General features: G+C 37.7%; 3 protein-coding genes across 6 annotated transcripts; 1 reads left to right on the top strand and 2 right to left on the bottom strand.

The window, feature by feature from the left end:
- Positions 1-2,647: 2,647 nt before the first annotated feature.
- mrpl10 (mitochondrial ribosomal protein L10) lies at positions 2,648-5,021 on the bottom strand. Its single transcript, XM_058405951.1, has 5 exons — positions 4,900-5,021; positions 4,326-4,495; positions 3,483-3,647; positions 3,249-3,393; positions 2,648-3,158 (listed from the first exon to the last, which is right to left on the bottom strand). Exons 1-5 carry the CDS (start codon positions 4,976-4,978, stop codon positions 2,914-2,916), a joined length of 804 nt encoding a protein of 267 aa, XP_058261934.1. The 5' UTR covers positions 4,979-5,021; the 3' UTR covers positions 2,648-2,913.
- A 193-nt stretch (positions 5,022-5,214) lies between these two features.
- Positions 5,215-11,486, top strand: pnpo (pyridoxamine 5'-phosphate oxidase). 4 transcript variants are annotated; one of them, XM_058405948.1, is made up of 7 exons: positions 5,215-5,431; positions 5,702-5,826; positions 5,961-6,060; positions 6,150-6,203; positions 10,400-10,528; positions 10,622-10,692; positions 10,960-11,486. In XM_058405948.1, the coding sequence occupies exons 1-7, from the start codon at positions 5,240-5,242 to the stop codon at positions 11,039-11,041; spliced, it is 753 nt and encodes a 250-aa protein (XP_058261931.1). In that variant the 5' UTR covers positions 5,215-5,239; the 3' UTR covers positions 11,042-11,486. The 4 variants fall into 4 exon arrangements, with proteins under 4 accessions (XP_058261931.1, XP_058261930.1, XP_058261932.1 ...); XM_058405947.1 differs by having other exon boundaries at positions 10,876-11,486; XM_058405949.1 differs by having other exon boundaries at positions 10,857-11,019.
- Positions 11,487-12,289: 803 nt separating this feature from the next.
- On the bottom strand, positions 12,290-16,214 carry prr15lb (proline rich 15 like b). The gene is made up of 2 exons (XM_058405952.1): positions 15,953-16,214; positions 12,290-13,261 (listed from the first exon to the last, which is right to left on the bottom strand). Exon 2 carries the CDS (start codon positions 13,233-13,235, stop codon positions 12,906-12,908), a length of 330 nt encoding a protein of 109 aa, XP_058261935.1. The 5' UTR covers positions 13,236-13,261; positions 15,953-16,214; the 3' UTR covers positions 12,290-12,905.
- Between the last annotated feature and the right edge of the window lie 3,199 nt (positions 16,215-19,413).

Genomic DNA, 19,413 nt, shown 5'->3' with positions numbered 1-19,413 from the left:
AAGAAGAAGAATTGCAGATGTGAATTTAAATAATTTAATTTTAATAAACACCATGAAAATCAGGGGACATAAACCAAAGAATTTTTTAAAAATCTAACAAAAATAAATAAATAAATAAATAAACATGCATGCCCTAAATGTGCAAAACCTGTGAAGCACATCTAAAGTCTCTAAAATTTCATTGTGCATCATGTTTTCTGGTGAATACATTTTTCTCTATTTCTAAAGACTAAATTTAATACTGAAATGGCTGAATGAGTTAAATACTTTTGCAGTAGCAAAGAGATGTTATTTGTTGTTTTTTTGTGGCTGGCTACAGACTTTCAACCTGTTCAAGTGAAGGATATAGTGAAAGATTTACCACTGAGGCAGGATTGACCTCAGCTGCAGAAGCATGCAGGAGGAAACAGGATAAAGAGATTTTACCAAGTGCCAAAGCTTTGCTTAGTCAACATGGAAAAAAAAATACAGAACAGTGGACTATTACTAGATGATTACTAGTGTTCTGTCATGTCAAGCTGTTTATTTTTTTAAAGACAGTTGTTCAGTGTTATCTACGTTTTCTCCACATCCTTCCTACATCATTGCATTTAGATTTTTTTTTTTTTTAGATATTTTATAATAGAGCATCCATAGCACATACATTAAAATGTAATGTGACTAACTTTACATAACTGATGAATTTTTAGAGTATGAGATTTAGTTTTAGTGTGTTCTCTATATGTGTCAAGCACTTTGAGGTACTGGGAAGGGCGATCAATTTTAAAAAAAAAAAAAGAAATAGTACTAAAAACATACCCAAAAAATGAATTGAATTGAATTCTAACCTGTAATATATTATTAAAACGGTTATGCCTTCCATTATCAGCGAATGACAATGACACAAAGGTTCTACAAATATGAACTGTAAAGATTTGCGACAGTTTAGTAAAATCAGTGGTCAGGAACGAACTATGCATCACATTCTGTATTAAAGAATCTTTTTCTTTTCTAGCTGATGTATATTGTGTTATGTAAAATGTGGGTATAAGACTTTGTTGTTGTAGGCAGTGGGAACAGTCTACTGTACAGTGAAATCACATGCTTTCTCTTCTTTTTCTCAGAAGTCTTTTGGTATTTTAGTCAGGTAAAGGGGTAGTTGGCTTAAGGGATTATTTAAAGTTTTAGTACTGTAGTCCAAAACAATGCTCTATACCATGTGAGAGCATAATTCCTAGAACAACAGTATAAAGATTTTATGTCTACAAACAAGGTACACTTTTTTTTCTTTTTACAAAACCTGGTTCTCGTTTTTCAAGATAAGTAAATAAGTAAATTCCTCCACCATGAGTGTTTGCCTCTTACCTGATCCTCCTATACAAAATCTACTTCAGAAATATTTCATAATCCATTTTTCCAGACAAATCAGTTGTTTTTCTTCATTTGTAAAATGCATATCCCAGCCTTAGTATGCTCCAAAAAAGAATATTTGCAATGGATACCTCAGCTGCCCTAGTGATCAGCTCCCAGAGATAAATCATTATCCGCATTAGTGACGAAAGAGCCAGAGGAATTAGAGGGACAGGCAAAATGGCTCTGAAGGGATGCCTGACAGCAAACCTACAGCTGCCATTTCAATGCAAGCTGATCGCTCAGCCTTCACTGAAGGGTTTTGACAGGGTAGGATCTCCACCTAGTGATTATTTTAGGAAAGTCTTCTTTACACATTATAGCAACTAAAATGATCATACAGATTAAGTCTGAATGTAGCCAAAAGATATAAATAACACAGGACCCTATAAAATTACTGAAAGCCTTCATGAATTATAGTAAATTAACACTGTAAAAAATTACGTCATATTATCCACTTAGAATGAGAGGAGGACCCCTGAGCAGGCTGAGCATAGGAGGATGGCGAAAGAGGTAAAAGTGCCCAAATATCATTGTTTTAGAATTACAGTTTAGTTCAATATTGCAATTTTTGCAAGGATCAAACCTTTCACAATAGCATCTAACAATATACAGAGCCTGAATTTCACCCAGTGACTCTGGTGAACACTACAGTTGACAAACATTTTGGTCATTCACACCAACAGCATACAACATGCATACTGTAAATCATGGTGGTGTAATCAGTGATACTTTGGAGCAGTTTTTTGCAGCTGGTGGTTCAGGGATTCTTGTGAAGATGGAATGATGAAAAATCAGCCTAAAATCTGAATGCCTCTGCTAGGAGGTTCAGACTGGAACATAAGAGTTTTTAAAACGATGAGCCAAGTACATGTCTAAATCAACACAGATACAAAAGAACTGTTTTGCTATGACCATCTAAAAGTCTGCATCTGAACAATATTGCAAACCAAAGGATATAAAATATTCTACATGTAGAAATGGACAGAAATACTCCACAAATGTCACCAGACTTTCTATAAAGAGATTTCTCCAGGGCAGCCATAGCAAAATATTTTAAAAGGGTGCTGATTATTTATAATTCAGTGTTTTTAAAATTGAATCCATTAAAAAAAAATCCTGTTTGTTCTCAAAATAGTGCTGATTGCACTGGATTTGTTAAATATTCTGTTTTTGCTCATTTTTATGAAGGGTGTCAGTAATTCTAGAGTGCGCTATAGATGTGGCAGAAAGACAAATGTGATCTTGTTTGGAAATGTTTCTTCATATTTCTGTTAATGAAGTATTATTCCATAAATCCAGAAAATGCCTTTACTTCTGTGTGTGATAGACAAATACATAATTTTGTACCACCCACAATAAATCTGACATCTTACATCGTAAGTATCTCTTTATGTTGCATGTTCCACTGATCAGTCCACAAATACAAGATATATTTACGTCAGAACACAGTGTGAGTCTACTCAGAGTTCCTGCTTAAGGAAATGAAATTTCTTCAGCCTTTCAGATGGTCAATAATTTAATTCAGGCCTTTGTTTCCTCAGATTTTGCTGCCTCGAGCTCGGCACTGTCTGCAGGCTGCTGCTGTTTAATGTACTGCTGGAGGAGGGCTGAGAGGTATGCAGGGTGCCGACGCAGCAGTGAAACAGTGTGTGAAGCCATCAAGGTCAAACCTCCAACCAGCTCACCGTGGACAGTACGCATGGACGGTAGCTTGGAGTAGTTAAGAATTCCTTCTCGAGAGAGTAGTGTGTTCTCAATACAGGCGCCTGGGGAAAAACGATTCTGATTACTTTGTTGCAGCTTACAAGATGAAAAGAACAGTTGTGTAGGCAGTTAATAAGAACAAAAAAGCTCACCTAAGAGCGCCATCTGAGGACTTCTCCTTAACACTAGTAACATTTCCTTCACTTTTGGCTCTTTGCTAACAAACAACACAGTTTGTCCAATGAACAGCGGTTGCATGTTGCTATATGGACTGCTGGGAAGAAAGGATCTCAGTACCTTAAAAAGAAAGAAATCCAGAGAAAGCATTTGTGAGAAACAGTGAATAGTACAACTACAATTAAAACAATTTGCAGTTCAGTTGTTACCTGGTTGGGGAAAAATTTAATGGTGATGTCATGTTTTTTAAGCCTGTGCTTCAGCAGCAACATGTCCTCAGCACTGATGGCATTGTTTTGAAGCACAGCAATCATCTTACATTCATTAAAGACCTTCTCCAGGTCTCTCTTTATCAGTCTCACCAGGCCACTTTCCTACAAGAAATTAAAAATCATTCAAGAAATTAAAATTAGTCAAACAGTCCAGTTGGGATTTAAGATGCAATTCCACCACACTGTATTATAATGGAATTGTAAATAGGGTTGTAACATGACTGGAGATTTTTTCTGCTGGAAGTTATGGAGAGGTAGTTAAAAGAAAAGAAGTTCTGTTTCTAGTCCTTATTATATATGCAGCAAATATATTAAAATCATGTATTTCAAAGCTATGAACATTTAACATATACTACATGGCTAAAGTTTTATTGACACCTGACCATCACATCCATATGTACATCATTCTGAAACTGCTGCCACAAAGCTGGAAGCAAACAATGCCTTGAATGTCTTTGTATGCTGTAGCATTAAGATTTCCATTCATTAGAAGCCCTAATATTTTCCAGCATGACTCCAGAAAGTTATGGTTGGCCAAGGTTTGTTTGTAAGAACTCAAGGGGTCAGCTCAGAGCTCTGACCTCAAGCTAGTTGACATGATGTTCAGAACTTTCACCATATAGCATAATTCATACACAGAAAATATATTGCTTACAATCATTTCTAAAATAACATGCTGATGTTTTTAAATATATGAATATGATAATGACCCCTAATGCTTTCTGCCACACCTCTGAGCTCACTATTAAAGGGTTCCAGACTGATTTAGTGATCACTGACCTCTTCGGTTTTCAGGGTACATGGTGCGAAAGCTCCAGGAGGAACAGCAGGTTTAGGAGGAATGTATTCTGTTACAGCCATTAACTTCTGCTTCAGAAAGTGCATGGGCTTTCTGTGGCGCGTTACAGCTTTGGAGCCATGACGTAAACTCTGAACCAAGGGCAGACATCCTGCAAGGACACAGTTGCTGTTATTAATCTTGGAGTATAGCGAGTTTCATTAAATACATCCTCTTACATAAATACTTTTACAGGGTTGAAGAGATCACATGGTTTAAAAGATGGATTTCTTTCAATTAAATGTAATCCTGCAAATTATTCAGGTAAATTATTTCACAGAAAGTGTCTCAATCCCAGAACTGGGGCATCATGCACTGCATAACTGTGGGTTTTTCGTTTATGCGGTCCCCAAGCCTGAGCTGGAAAACCACCCCAGCACCATAGAAATCCATTTACACTGAACTACACGAATTTACCCTTTTAAATCATCATAGTATTAAAAAAGTACGGATTCATTATGAATCCGGTCAAATCTAAATCTCCTTTAATAAGCGCAGAAGGTAAAAAAAAAATACCTGTTTTTGTGACAATCCTGCCACACAAGGTCGCTGCCATCTTGCACCGGATGTGACGTTGAAAGATGGCGCCTTTCATTCATTTCCGCAGAGGATTAGCAAAGCGTTTCAAAACGTTTCCATGCAAGTGAATGATTTCTAAACACAATCTATTGTACGTGTTTTCATGTCGGTTTCTTCAAGAGTAATTGACTGATTTTTATTTTTATGAACGCAAACATAACACTGACTTTTCTTTTGCCAATCGGATATTACATTTTTTTTCGCCACTCTGTTTATATTCTGCAGCCACGCTTTACGTAATGATGTTATGACGTAGTTATGTCACGGCCATGACAGCATGAAACGTTTGTTCAGCTTCAGATCACTGAACTTTATCCGCAAACCTGACCAAATAATCCTCCCGCCTCTGTATTCGCTGCCAGTTGACCGTCGAGCTGTGTCTGCTTCCTATTTTTGCACGAAATCGACGAATGACCACAAACAAATGGATCTGAGTGACATGAGAAAGAAATATAAAGGCGATGAGGAGGTAATGTTCATGTTTTTTTAACAGACCTTAAACTAAATTCGTCCCTGCAGTATCTGAGATCTACACAAATAATGACAAACCTGTATTAGATTTATTTATTGGCTTGAACGTCGTATTGACAGATGATAGAGATTGTAGAAAAGCTGTTAAAAGATACTGTAGTACTAATGGAACATCTGGTCATTCATGTGCACCACATCAGACAGTATCACGTGTAAACTGCTCGTTTTCTGTACTGACCCAGGCATATTTTTTCTTTAACCCTCACAGTCTTTTGAAGAAGATCAGCTCATTTCTCTAGACCCTATTAAGCAGTTTGGAGAGTGGTTTGATCAAGCAACAAAATGCCCTGAAATTGGTGAGGCCAACGCCATGTGCCTTGCAACAGCATCCAAGTGAGAATGTGATGCATTGCATTTTTTATTTTTTTTTGCTTCACTTTAAGAACCCCAACAATAGGTTTCTCTGTAACTAGTGAATGTACTACTCAAGCTTTTGTAAATTTTGTTCTTTCTTTTTTTTTTTAAAGGGATGGAAGGCCTTCTGCCCGAATGGTGCTGCTGAAAGGTTTCAGTAACGAGGGTTTCCGCTTCTTCACAAATTACGAGAGCCGTAAAGGCAAAGAGCTGGTGAGGTTTTTTCTCCTAACTTCTAATCATTTCTTTCCAAGTCAAAGTCATTCAGAATTCACCTGTTCCTTTTTAATCCATTCTTGTAGGATGTAAATCCCCATGCCTGTCTTGTCTTTTATTGGGAACCACTGAATAAGCAGGTGAGTCTGTTGGCACAAAGAATATGGGCAAAATGATTGAATGAAATATATTTGGCCAAAGGTATGTAGACATCTTACTATCACACCCATATGTGCTTGGTGAACATCCCATTTCAAATTCAAATTCAAATTTTATTTGTCACATACGAAATCATACATCGTACGACATGTAGTGAAATGCTTTTTACGACTGTCTTACATAAAAGAGGAAAGAATAGAAAGAAAATGTGTAAAAGAAAGTGTAACAGATATAAAAGTAAAAATATGAAAGTATAAAAACAAACAAAAAAATATATATATGTATATGTGTATATGTGTATATATATATATATATATATATATATATATATATATATATATATGTATATATATATATATATATATATATATATATATATATATATAGTATCTGTGAAAAATAAAACAATATAAAAATAAAAAATAAATATATGTGTAGACTCTATATGTACAGAAGATACAGTGTATGAATATGAATGTATGTAGATAAAAGGTCTGCTAAAGTCAACATTGAAATGAAATTGAAATGGTGACGCAAAAGAGTATTATGTACAGTGTGCATATGTAAGATAAATATATAAATATATTGTAGAAGTGTATATGAGGCAAAATATATGTCCAATTTTACAGGGAGCAAAGTGACAAAATATAATGTCCAGTTTTACAGGGAGCAAAGTGACAGTGCAAAGTGACAAAATGACAAAATATAATGTCCAGTTTTACAGGGAGCAAAGTGACAGTGCAAAGTGACAAAATGACAAAATATAATGTCCAGTTTCCAGGGAGCAAAGTGACATTGCAGTGCACACACAAAGATGTACAGAGAAGATGTACAGTGAGTGTTATTGTCTGTACAGAGTAGTGCAATATAGCATGTGCAACAATCAGCTGAGGTAGAATGTTATGTTATGTTGTGTGGGGGTAAGAACAGAGAATCCAGATCCTAGGTGTACTGGTTGAGGAAACGTTTCCCTGACCTCAACAGAGAGAGGATGGACTCCTCTCTCTGTTGAGGTCAGGGAAACGTTTCCGTTCCTTGAAGGCGAACACAGAGAGAATGAGGAGGAGCTTCTTCTCGCAGGCCATTCGGGCCCTCAACCAGTATGGGATGGCTGAGGTCCTTCATAATCTTGCTGGCTTTGGTCCAGCACCCTTTTGCTGTATATGGTGTTCAGGTCAGGAAGCTCGGTGCGGATGGCGCGCTCGGCTGATCGTACCACCCTCTGGAGAGCTTGCCTGTCCTGTTTGGTGCTGTTCCCAAACCAGGCAGTGATACTTCCCGTCAGGATGCTCTCAATGGTGCAGGTGTAGAATGTCTTTAGCACCTTTGAGGGCAGATTAAAGTCCTTCAGGCGTCTGAGATGATAAAGACGCTGCCGGGCCTTCTTCACCAGGGTGTTAACGTGACAGGACCATGTCAGGTCCTGTGTGATGTAAACACCTAGGTAACGGAAACTGTCCACTCTCTCCACTGGGGTCCCGTTGATGGTGAGGGGCTGGTAATTCCTCTCCTGCTTTGTGCTAAAGTCCACTATCAGCTCCTTAGTCTTGCTGACGTTCAGGAGGAGATTGTTGACCTGGCACCATGTCTCCAGGTTTTTAATATCCTCTAGGTAGGCCGTCTCGTCGTTATTGGAGATCAGGCCCACCACCACAGTATCGTCCGCAAACTTCACGATGTTGGTGGAGCTGGAAGTGGCCACACAGTCAAAGGTGTACAGAGAGTACAGCAGGGGGCTCAGAACACAACCCTGGGGGGCTCCAGTGCTGAGGGTGAGTGAGGGTGAGACATGGTTGCCCACCCATACTGCCTGAGGTCTGTCTCGCAGGAAGTTGGAGATCCACCAACACAGGGATGGGCTAAGGCCCAGGATCTCCAACTTAGTGGTGAGTATGGAGGGAATTATGGTGTTAAACGCTGAACTGTAGTCGACAAACAGCATTTTGACATAATTCCCCCTTCTGCTGTCCAGATGGCTCAGGGCTACATTTCAGGTCTAGACAACCTGTGCTGTTATAATAACCTCCACTTTTCTGGGAAGGATATGTACTAGTTTGTGCTGAACATGGCAATGATAATTTCTGCCTATTGAACCACAAGAGCATTAATGAGGTCAGGCACAGTTCTTCTACACCAGTTTTGGAAAGCTATGTCTTAATGGACCGCACCCAGATATACGGTGCACAGGGGCATTGTCATGCTGGAACATGTTTCAGCCTCTTAGCTCTAAAGAAAGGAAATTGTAGCTAGAGCTTACAAAAAACATTCTAGACAATAGTGTGCTTCCAGGTTTGAGCAACAGTTTGGTGGAATCCTACATAAGGGTGTGTTGGTCGGGTGTCCATATACTTTTGGACATAGAGTGTCAATTTTTTTTAGCAAAACATCGTTTTATAAGAGCTACAGTGTTACATTACTAGTATTTCTTACATAAACATGTGTATCAATATTACTGATACCCCTAAAGAACACTCAGAAATTTAATCCTGGATATTATCTATATTTATTTAATTGCTCTCAGCTCCAGGAAGTATATTGTTATATGTGACCTTGACTTGTTTTTCTGGTGTATGCATATTTGGTTGCACGCATGCAAAATCCCACTGTCATCTATCACTATGGGAACATATAAGAGACTGATGGCTGATGATCTGTTGTTGAGAAATCTAGACAAATAGACAAATATGGAGTATAAAAAAATAATCTGGTTAAAATACATGTAAAATAAAAACTATATATATATATATATATATATATATATATATATGTGTGTATATATATATATATATATATATATAATGTGTGTATATATATATATATATATATATACACTATATTGCCAAAAGTATTCGCTCACCCATCCAAATAATCAGAATCAGGTGTTCCAATCACTTCCATGGCCACAGGTGTATAAAATCAAGCACCTAGGCATGCAGACTGTTTTTACAAACATTTGTGAAAGAATGGGTCGCTCTCAGGAGCTCAGTGAATTCCAGCGTGGAACTGTGATAGGATGCCACCTGTGCAACAAATCCAGTCGTGAAATTTCCTCGCTCCTAAATATTCCACAGTCAACTGTCAGCTGTATTATAAGAACGTGGAAGTGTTTGGGAACGACAGCAACTCAGCCACGAAGTGGTAGGCCACGTAAACTGACGGAGCGGGGTCAGCGGATGCTGAGGCACATAGTGTGAAGAGGTCGCCAACTTTCTGCAGAGTCAATCGCTACAGACCTCCAAACTTCATGTGGCCTTCAGATTAGCTCAAGAACAGTGCGCAGAGAGCTTCATGGAATGGGTTTCCATGGCCGAGCAGCTGCATCCAAGCCATACATCACCAAGTGCAATGCAAAGTGTCGGATGCAGTGGTGTAAAGCACGCCGCCACTGGACTCTAGAGCAGTGGAAATGTGTTCTCTGGAGTGACGAATCGCACTTCTCCATCTGGCAATCTGATGGACGAGTCTGGGTTTGGCGGTTGCCAGGAGAACGGTACTTGTCTGACTGCATTGTGCCAAGTGTAAAGTTTGGTGGAGGGGGGATTATGGTGTGGGGTTGTTTTTCAGGAGCTGGGCTTGGCCCCTTAGTTCCAGTGAAAGGAACTCTGAATGCTTCAGCATACCAAGACATTTTGGACAATTCCATGCTCCCAACTTTGTGGGAACAGTTTGGAGCTGGCCCCTTCCTCTTCCAACATGACTGTGCACCAGTGCACAAAGCAAGGTCCATAAAGACATGGATGACAGAGTCTGGTGTGGATGAACTTGACTGGCCTGCACAGAGTCCTGACCTCAACCCGATAGAACACCTTTGGGATGAATTAGAGCGGAGACTGAGAGCCAGGCCTTCTCGTCCAACATCAGTGTGTGACCTCACAAATGCGCTTCTGGAAGAATGGTCAAAAATTCCCATAAACACACTCCTAAACCTTGTGGACAGCCTTCCCAGAAGAGTTGAAGCTGTTATAGCTGCAAAGGGTGGACCGACGTCATATTGAACCCTATGGATTAGGAATGGGATGTCACTTAAGTTCATATGCGAGTCAAGGCAGGTGAGCGAATACTTTTGGCAATATAGTGTATATATATATATATGATTTTATTTCTAGGGTTCTAGGGTCATTTATTTCATTACAAATGTAAATTAATGGAAAATTTTGTTTCAAAATTTGTTCCACAGATTCGTATTGAAGGTCCTGTAGAGAAAATCTCACGTGAGAATTCTGTTGAGTATTTTCATTCGAGACCCAAAAGCAGTCAGATTGGAGCAGTTGTGAGCAGGCAGAGCAGTGTGATACCAAACAGACAGGTGAGCAAACCATTTCCATTTTGCCTCAGTTCTGTACCATTTTATGGTTGAAGGGAGAAAAATCTTGTGTTAATGGCCTGATATTCGACTCAGTACCTAAGAGAGAAGAATGCAGAGTTGGAGGAGAAATACAAAGATTCTGAGGTCCCTGCACCGGAATACTGGTATGTGTTATAGAACTGAGTACCTTTATGTTGCTCTAGTCAACAGCCTACAAAATAATTCAGTTTGGTTGGAGTTAAACACTGAATCTTTCCTTTACAGCAGTTATGCTGACATTGTCTTTTGATTCATGTTTTCTTCATCATAAATCTCCAGTGTTTGTTAGTCTGTTCTACTTTGTGTAGGGGAGGCTACATTGTCAATCCATACCTGATTGAGTTCTGGCAAGGTCAAACCAACAGACTGCATGATCGTATTGTTTTCACAAGGACCAAGGAGGGTGAGACTGACCTCCAGGAGATGCAGCATCAGGCTGAGGGAGGTTGGGTGTACCACCGGTTAGCACCTTGATGGGAAACCTGATCATTTCACTCAAGAGAGTCAATATTTTAGACTAAATGGAGTATTTTAGGAAGTTTAATGAAACACAGATACTTTTAATTTTTAGAAAGATTTATGATACCATTGTGCTATTAGACAAATTGTAGTTTCATCTGTTTTAGACAAATTGTTTTTGTACTGTAGAATGAATAGTTTAAATATATTAGTCTGTAAAGTTTGAATCTCTTCAATAGGATATTAATTGTGATGATGCCTGTGCTACAACATAAACACCATAAACTGTAACACAAACAAAAAGCAAACAACATTTTAGCTAAGTAATGTACGTTGGGTGCGATTAACTTTTGTTTTCTTTGTTGCTTTTGTATGTTGTAACTATTTAAGATGTTGTTGTTTTTTCTCGTAAGGCAATAACTTATCAAATTCTCACATAAAGCTGATCTGGCACCTCTGATCTGGAACTTTGTGGTTTGTTTTTCTGCTCATTTGTTGCAAAGATCAATGTGGTGATAGTGATACACTGTGACACACCAACTGGGTGATATTGTCTTTAATGTATATACTCACAACATTTTGGTTAAAATACATTATACAGTTGTGTTGTCATTATTTTACATTTTAGTTACAAACCTAATAGCGAAGTAAAGTGGTCCAGTTTTAGCCAACACTTCATCTGGCCTACTAGAAATAACAGGGATGAATGTGTCTGACTCTCACTGCCGAATCACAGCCGAAACCGGACAAGACTGCATGATTACAGCACAAGCATTGTTGTTCATATTCCAAAGAATATCCATAAAGAATATTCATATTCATAATAAAACCAGATTTCTTTGCTATTACACGAGTGAAATGAAATACCTGTAGAAACATTTCTGTCGGTCAAGATGAAACAAACAAAGAAACATTACCAACCATTTTATCCAGTTGTTTTACTGTATTGTACCATGGTCCTCTAATGATATACAGATAGGGACAAATGAATGGAAAATAAAAAAGTATACAAATCTCTGGAACTCTATAGAATAGGAGTGTGTCGAAACAATAGGAAGCGACCCATCCTATCAAGATGGAGATATTTTAACACAGGATAAAGAAGGTATCAAAATACCCTAAACTAAATCTCGTACAGCATAACACAGCTACTGGTATTTCCTTCCGTTTATGCCCAGTATGTGTTTGTGGATTTAAGAGAAATGTGTTGCACAGCAGCTGGTAGACCAGTAGATGGCAGTGCTGTAGCAATTGATACAACAGTTAGACTCTATGAGCTTTATTTTACAGTTATAACAGTATGTTGATGATTTTATTCTTTTGTCAGTCATTAAATTACAGTAGGCACAGCAGCACCAAAGTAGATCTGTTGCATTTGAACACGTGTACAATACATGCCCATTGTAATTGTAAAACAGTGCAAATGGCTATACTGCTGTCTTTGCTTAAACATCCAGTACAATCAGACAACCAGTACACAATTATCAGCATGATAAAACGCACATAAAACATTTAAGCAATATTACAAAATACAAACTCAAGTCTAAACGAGTTCTGTTCCCATTTGCCTCTGTACACTGAGCAAATATCCCATGCTTAAAATTTCATTATATCAGTACACCTCTTCAGAAGACTTCTTAAATAGTGATTGTAAAAGATTCCCCATAAAATAAAAGATGTTTTTTTTCTCTAGAATACCTGGAGTAAGTAAGCACATTTTATGACTAGATAAGATGAACAAGGTTCATCTATTCAGCCATTATGTCTATACTGATTTGAATTCACTAATTAAAAAACAAATATGTGTGCAGTTGTGGGTGTGTGAGTGGGTGGGTTTATTGTGTATCGATAAAAAGCATCTCCTTTATAAAAATGTTTGCTATTTCTCAACCACAATGTTCTCGTCAGTCCTTTTGTGTTCGCTGAAAACACTGGAATTTTCAGTCAAAGTGGATCGAACCTTCTTTTTCTCTTTGAAACGGCCAGAGTGAGAGACTTTGACATGACGGCTTTTTGCGGCAGACCTGTCCACAATCTTCTCCAGCTTGGCGTTTAGCTGACTGCCAGCACTATCTGTGCTTTGAGGAGGGCTGGACAGCTCTTTATTGCCAGTGTTGCTTCCATACTCTGCTGGAATTTCATAAAGGACCTTGGACTCGGATGACTTCTTTCTCAAGAAGGTCAGTTTCCACCAGGCAGGGTCAGCCATGGCTCGTACAACACAAAACTTTGGACCTGCAACAGAAGTGATATGTGGCATATGTTTTGTTTAGACAACAATCAGAATGTACTCCTCCCCTTTCTGCAGTGAGGTGTTCTCTAAAACCTAAATGCTGCTCACTCTTAAGTCAATAATTTTCTTTTGCACACATCCAGTTTTGAAGTATATTAATATTTTTTATTTCATTTACACCTTATGTACACTGGTATGTCAGTAATCTTATTAAATCATTAATCTTATCTTATCTCAGAAACAGTCATACACCCTTGATAAGATACCAGTCGATAAAGGTACCATTCACACACACACACACACACTTATACATTCACATTTCGGGCCAGTTTAGAGTTGTAAAATTACTGACATATTTTAGGGACATAGAAGGAAACTACAGAACCCAGAGGAAACCCAGACATGCAGGGAACATGCCGAGATTTACTGTAATTTGAGTAGAACATTTGTTAATATAATTTTATTTATTTACCATTTTAATAAACATCACTTGATACTTAGGTTATGTTCATTAACATTGTTTAGCAATCCTGAATTTTATGGCCTGTTGGTGGTAACTAATGCAAAAATAATAGTTTAGTTTACCTCATTGTAAATGTTCAATCTTAACACCTTTAGTGGTGCCAAAGGTTTTGCAAGTGAAAGTTCATTTACGCTTCAAAAAGTCCCATTTTCTGTTTTATCTGGTTGGAATTTAATGTGCTGATGCAATTTACTGCACTACAAATGAGTCACTTTCTTGAATATATATACACCTATTTTTGTTTGCTTGTCCTTTCTTTGTTTTGTTTTGGGTTTTTGTTTTCTTTTAAGAATATTTTGAGCATATTGCACATTCTTACCACACTTTCAAGACACTAATTGAATGCAGCGTATTCATTTCTCCTCATTTTGACAGAGGACTTTATGGTCACGTTAGACAAATATTAAGGAGTACTGGGTTGATATGGCAAGCCTCTGTCAATGATTACCTGAAGGGAGTCATCTGATTTTAGCACTGTGCAATTAATGAACAATAGCAGTGGATCCCTTCTCTTCCTTGAGATCTAAGATTTGTCAATGTCTTGCATACTGAATTGTTTGCTTTCCATGTGACTGTCAAGAATATGTATGTATATGTGGAAGCATGCATATGCTCGCTCTCTCTCTCTCTCAACCAGGACAACTTTCTCTTAGATAAAATCACATGATTCACATTATTAAATTTGTAATCAGTTTAATCTTTTGTCTGATAAAATAATAAGTTTACTTAGGTGTCATTTTCTACTACAGTACCTCAGCTCCTTAGGAGGGAGTGAACTATCAAAGAAGCTCATAATGACAAATGCACCATGGGATAGAGCTGGTTCACTTTAAAGTTAGACTGCAAATTTTAATTAAGATGGGATCTAAGATTATACATCTAAAACACAAGTATTTTTTTATTTCTACAAACAATGGACATCTGTTTGCTAAGTTCAAATATCTAACAAATGCAAAACATGGACTGGTCCAAAGTAATATTAGACAGATTGAATAAATGAGGCATGGATATGCCTGTGTTACCGTACACTTACATAAATGGCACTTTCATTTACAGAACACAAGTAGGAATGTCTGCACAGTTGTCTGTCCTTAACAGAACTTATTTCTAGCACACTAATCTTCAGATCTCTTGAATGGTGTCTGGTTTCAGTCAAAGAAGTCACTGGTTTTGTGTTCCTGAGAATGCTAAGAAGTTGCTGACTGTAGGACACAATAATCCACCTCAGAACAGTAACAATAAGAAACACGTGACAAGATAAAGGAAGTCAGATTTCACTTTGGTCATATTCTGTAGAACCATCTAGACTTATGACCAGCAATATAGGACCATATTATATCTAACTACCATTTAACACCACTTCTACATGAAATTTCTACATGAAATCTTGAACATGTTTAAGTTATTTTGCTTCATTCTCTGTCTAAGCAGCCTCATGGATCACAAAGCATTTATATCATGCACTGTCTAAACCTCGGCAATCAATAACCAAGTTCAAAGACTTTCACTGAAACAATGTTTGAACAAGGAAATTGTTAGCCAAAGGGCAGCAAGGCCCAGCAAAGCAAGTCACAGTCACAGGAGTATTATGTTTGCTTACTGAACTGGGCTTTTATAATATCTCTCTCACCTGGGATAGGTGTGGAGATATTGTCATGGTTACTGTGGGGTTTAGGAGGTCTAATCGGTTTCTGTTTCTCTGACTAAGCTGTTTCAATGCTTTAAGAGCAAGGCAGTCATCCATAGCTTCTTTAGCCTGATGGCTGTTGTCCCAAGCTTATCCTTTTCATTTGACTTTGTCTTGAAACAATGATACCATCTATCTAATATAAATTTTAATAAATGTTTTAGCTTCACGCTGAGTGCGAGATTTTTATCTGGCATTGAGCACTGAAGTATTTCTATTCAAAATAATGACTTCTATGAAATAGAAGGGAGAGCAAGCAGTAAAAAAAAAATTCTAAAGTACTAAGCAGTAATAATTTCAACATATACCAGCTGAAAAAGTCCTTGAGTGCTAAAGTGTCCTTAAAAACTAAAATATTTCTGAACACACACATGCAACAGCTTAGCTTGCATGATATTGAATATACAGAGGAAAGTGTCATGGCCTTCAGTTTACTTATCAAGCATTTACAGTGGCTCGATTGCCATTTTAAAACTGATTTACCTGATTCAAAGACAGCCGTGTTTCAGATGAACAAACGTCCACGTGAAATCAGACGTTTGTGATAATCTACCTGCTGTTTTCTTCCATTCTTCTGTACAGGCTTCCTCTCTCAGTGAGTCCAAAGCTTTGTCACTTTTTAAACCTTGAACCTCCCTTAATAAATCTCTGATTGTTTTCATTTGGCACCAAGGTGTTGCCTTCCCTGCTGTCTCCCTACACACCCATACACAGACCAACACACTGACAGAACTGCTTATAGAGCCTCCCACAAGCTCGAGCAGAAACTTAGGGACAACCCTTAGGAACTTGTGTAAATGTTACAGCCATGTGAGTGAAAAGGGGGAGGGTTCAATCTGTCAAACTGGGCTGATCCTATGGGAGTGTGATGTTGATTTCTCATTTGCATTGGATATACAAAGGGCCCTCAACATTCTGAATGAAGACAATAAACACCTGAGGTTTTGGAGGGGGGGGGCAATGCTTTTGTCTTACTGTCATAACCGAAAGTGAAGCTTATTCATCCCTCTCCCCAATCACCTATGACATAAAAGATAAAAGTGCTATGAATTTCTTTGAACATGGTTTTGCACTCTAGTCTGTTTGTACAGTACAGTGTACTGTTTAGTGTGCTGACTTTGGTATCCTGCAAATCTCATGTTTCAAAATACACAAATCAATGCTGATTTTAAAGGAACTTCAAAGCAGCTCATATACAAACAGGTCTGCAAACACATGTACTACCTCTTAGATTTTTCCTTATGATCCATTAAACCACTAGTCTACTTCCAATAGCCTCGGCGATGAGAATAAACTAGATACCTTTTTGTGCATATACCCACACATGCAAGTTGCAAAGTGACCATATAGCACCGTATTTGCAATAAATGATGATGTCACACAGACATCTAATCTATTTTTCCTTCACACCACATACAGACATGATCATTTGTACACCATATGGAGTCATACATTTAACAGCTTGTAGATATCCTAATCCAAAAACGCCAATAGACTCTTTTTGTCTTGTTAATGCTAACCTTCTCACTGTGCTGAATTAGCTACTACTACTACTACAACTGTTGCCCAGAGATGGCACTCAGTGCTCATTTTTAACCCTAGAATGATCAAGTGGGTCACCTTCATATTAATTCTGTAAGCAGATTAAGAAGCTGTGATGCAACCCGACACACTCTCTAGGTAACAGATCTACTGGCACTACTAAAATCATTGCTTCTGGAAGGTCATGTCCTTTAACAGAGCCATTCTTATAGCTAATTTGGAGTCAATGACCTGGCACTTTTTCCTCTTCATCATTCAGGTAGTGGATGCTATGTGTACAAGAGTCTTGGTGGCTGATAAAAACTAGGAGTTGAAACTCCATTTTGTTCTCAGTAGTGTCTTAAAATTTATCTGGTTCAGGTTAGAAACCAGCTTTGACAGCCAAGTTCAACATGTAATTATATTTAAAAAAAAAAAAAAAAAAGGAACTATTGAATCATCCTCTTCTGGAAGTAATCCTTAAATAAATAAATAAATAAATATACATTAAGATGATTCAAAAAAAGTAATGTTCTCATTTCATTAAATGTATCAAAGGCACAGGATGGTGTACTAACAGTAATCAGAATAGACTGTAACCTATTGACAGTCATATGCTCAAACGCTAAAAAGACCACGCCACCTAGTGGGCAGTTTGATATAACTAGGTGAAATATTGCACACAACCGAACTAGCTTTAACTTCTGAAGTTGCAGAAAATATTAGACGTATTATATAAATATTATAATTATGTGTAGCTGGACCTTGTTTAGGTTTCAACTGAACAAACTTAAAATAAATGTGACAAGTGACAAATATATCTGTTAATAAGGCCATGAGTAAATTAACTACACATTCCCTGCAAACTTGTTTTAGCATAAGAAATAAATACAAAAATACTAAGACTATGAAGACTGTGGTTGTTTGATGTATCAGGACTGGGATCAGGCATTTTTGCTTTCTTGTAGTCAGATATGAAGCTCGTGGGACAAAAAGTTCATAGGCACAACACTTTTACCACAGTCATTCTTTTTAATTAAATTACTCATGTAATTACATTTTGGAGAATAAAGAGATCTAAGTTTATTACAAAATAAAAACAAATAATAACTGCAAGTGAGCAACAATTTGCCAACATTTGATTTGTGCATCCCTCCCTTTAAATGCAGCCTTAGACTGCACTCACAGTCCTCTTTATTAGGAACACCTGCACACCTGCACATTTATGCACTTATCTAATCAGCCAATCATGTGGCAGCAGAGCTGTGCAAATAATCATGCAGGTACAGGTATAGTGACAGTCATATGCTTCGTTTAATGTTTACATCAAACATTAGAACGAAGAGAAAAAAATGATCTGTGAGATACACTATATTACCAAAAGTTTTGGGAAACCCCTCCAAATCATTGAATTCAGTTGTTTTTCAGGGGTTGGGCTTGGCCTCTTAGTTCCAGTGAAAGGGACTCTTAATGCTTCAGTATTCCAAGACATTTTGGACAATTTCATGCTCGCAACTCTGTGGGAACAGTTTGGGGATGGCCCCAAGGCTTTCCACAAGGTTTAGGAGTGTGTTTATGGGAATTTCTGACCATTCCTCTAGAAGCGCATTTGTCAGGTCAGGCACTGATGTTGGACATGAAGGTCTGGCTTGCAGTCTCCATTCTAATTCATCCCGAAGATCAGATCAGGTTGAGGTCAGGACTGTGCAGAGCAGTCAAGTTCCTCCACACCAAACTCGCTCTTCCATGACCTTGGTTTTTGCACTGGTGCACAGTTATGAAGTTGGCACAGGAAGGGGCCATCCCCAAACTGTTCCCACAATGTTGAGAGAAATGTAAACCTGAAAAACAACACCTGAATGCAATGATTTGGAGGGATGTCCCAAAACTTTGGCAATATAGTGTAGATGTCTATTTGTGACTGTAGCATTGTTTGTGTCAATTGGGCTAGTTTTCAGAATCTGCTGATGTCCAGGGATTTTCATAATCAGCAGAATGGTGCAGGTATACACGTGGTTTTTTTTGTTCGTTTGTTGTTTGTTTTTTCTTTTAAAAAAAAGCCTTCTGTAAGAGTATATTTTTGACTGAACCCCATTGTGCAGGTTATTCCTGTTCTGCTTTAAAAAATATCTTTTATTTTTATTTATTTATTTATTTATTTATTTTTTATTTCACTGAAAACAATAACATACAATCCAAACAACACATAATCCAAACAACACAGCCAGGGAGGATAATAGGAGCAGTAGATAACAAAAACACACACAAGGGGGGAAAAAAGTGTAAAGGAGCATTAGAAGTAGAAACAAAAATTGTATCCCATATGACTCAAATAAATGTAAAATTCTAATAGCTTTGGAATTTTTTGAAAACTTAATACTTTCTAAGTATCTCATAATTTCATTTTTGAATACAAGAATACT

This window comes from Hemibagrus wyckioides, linkage group LG13, assembly GCF_019097595.1.
Source record: "Hemibagrus wyckioides isolate EC202008001 linkage group LG13, SWU_Hwy_1.0, whole genome shotgun sequence".
Lineage (NCBI taxonomy): Eukaryota > Metazoa > Chordata > Actinopteri > Siluriformes > Bagridae > Hemibagrus > Hemibagrus wyckioides.
The sequence above is the reverse complement of the archived record's forward strand: the minus strand, read 5'-3'. Positions and strand labels throughout refer to the sequence as shown.

Bases quoted from the DNA above. Each gene is read 5' to 3' on its own strand.
- mrpl10 (XM_058405951.1), bottom strand. From the start codon at position 4,978: ATGAAAGGCGCCATCTTTCAACGTCACATCCGGTGCAAGATGGCAGCG. The intron at 4,496-4,899 runs GTATTTTTTTTT...GTGTCCTTGCAG, and splicing joins CAGGATTGTCACAAAAACAG to GATGTCTGCCCTTGGTTCAG. The intron at 3,648-4,325 runs GTCAGTGATCAC...AATTTCTTGTAG, and splicing joins GTACCCTGAAAACCGAAGAG to GAAAGTGGCCTGGTGAGACT.
- pnpo (XM_058405947.1), top strand. From the start codon at position 5,240: ATGAAACGTTTGTTCAGCTTCAGATCACTGAACTTTATCCGCAAACCT. The intron at 5,432-5,701 runs GTAATGTTCATG...TAACCCTCACAG, and splicing joins AATATAAAGGCGATGAGGAG to TCTTTTGAAGAAGATCAGCT. The intron at 6,061-6,149 runs GTGAGGTTTTTT...CCATTCTTGTAG, and splicing joins GCCGTAAAGGCAAAGAGCTG to GATGTAAATCCCCATGCCTG.
- prr15lb (XM_058405952.1), bottom strand. From the start codon at position 13,235: ATGGCTGACCCTGCCTGGTGGAAACTGACCTTCTTGAGAAAGAAGTCA.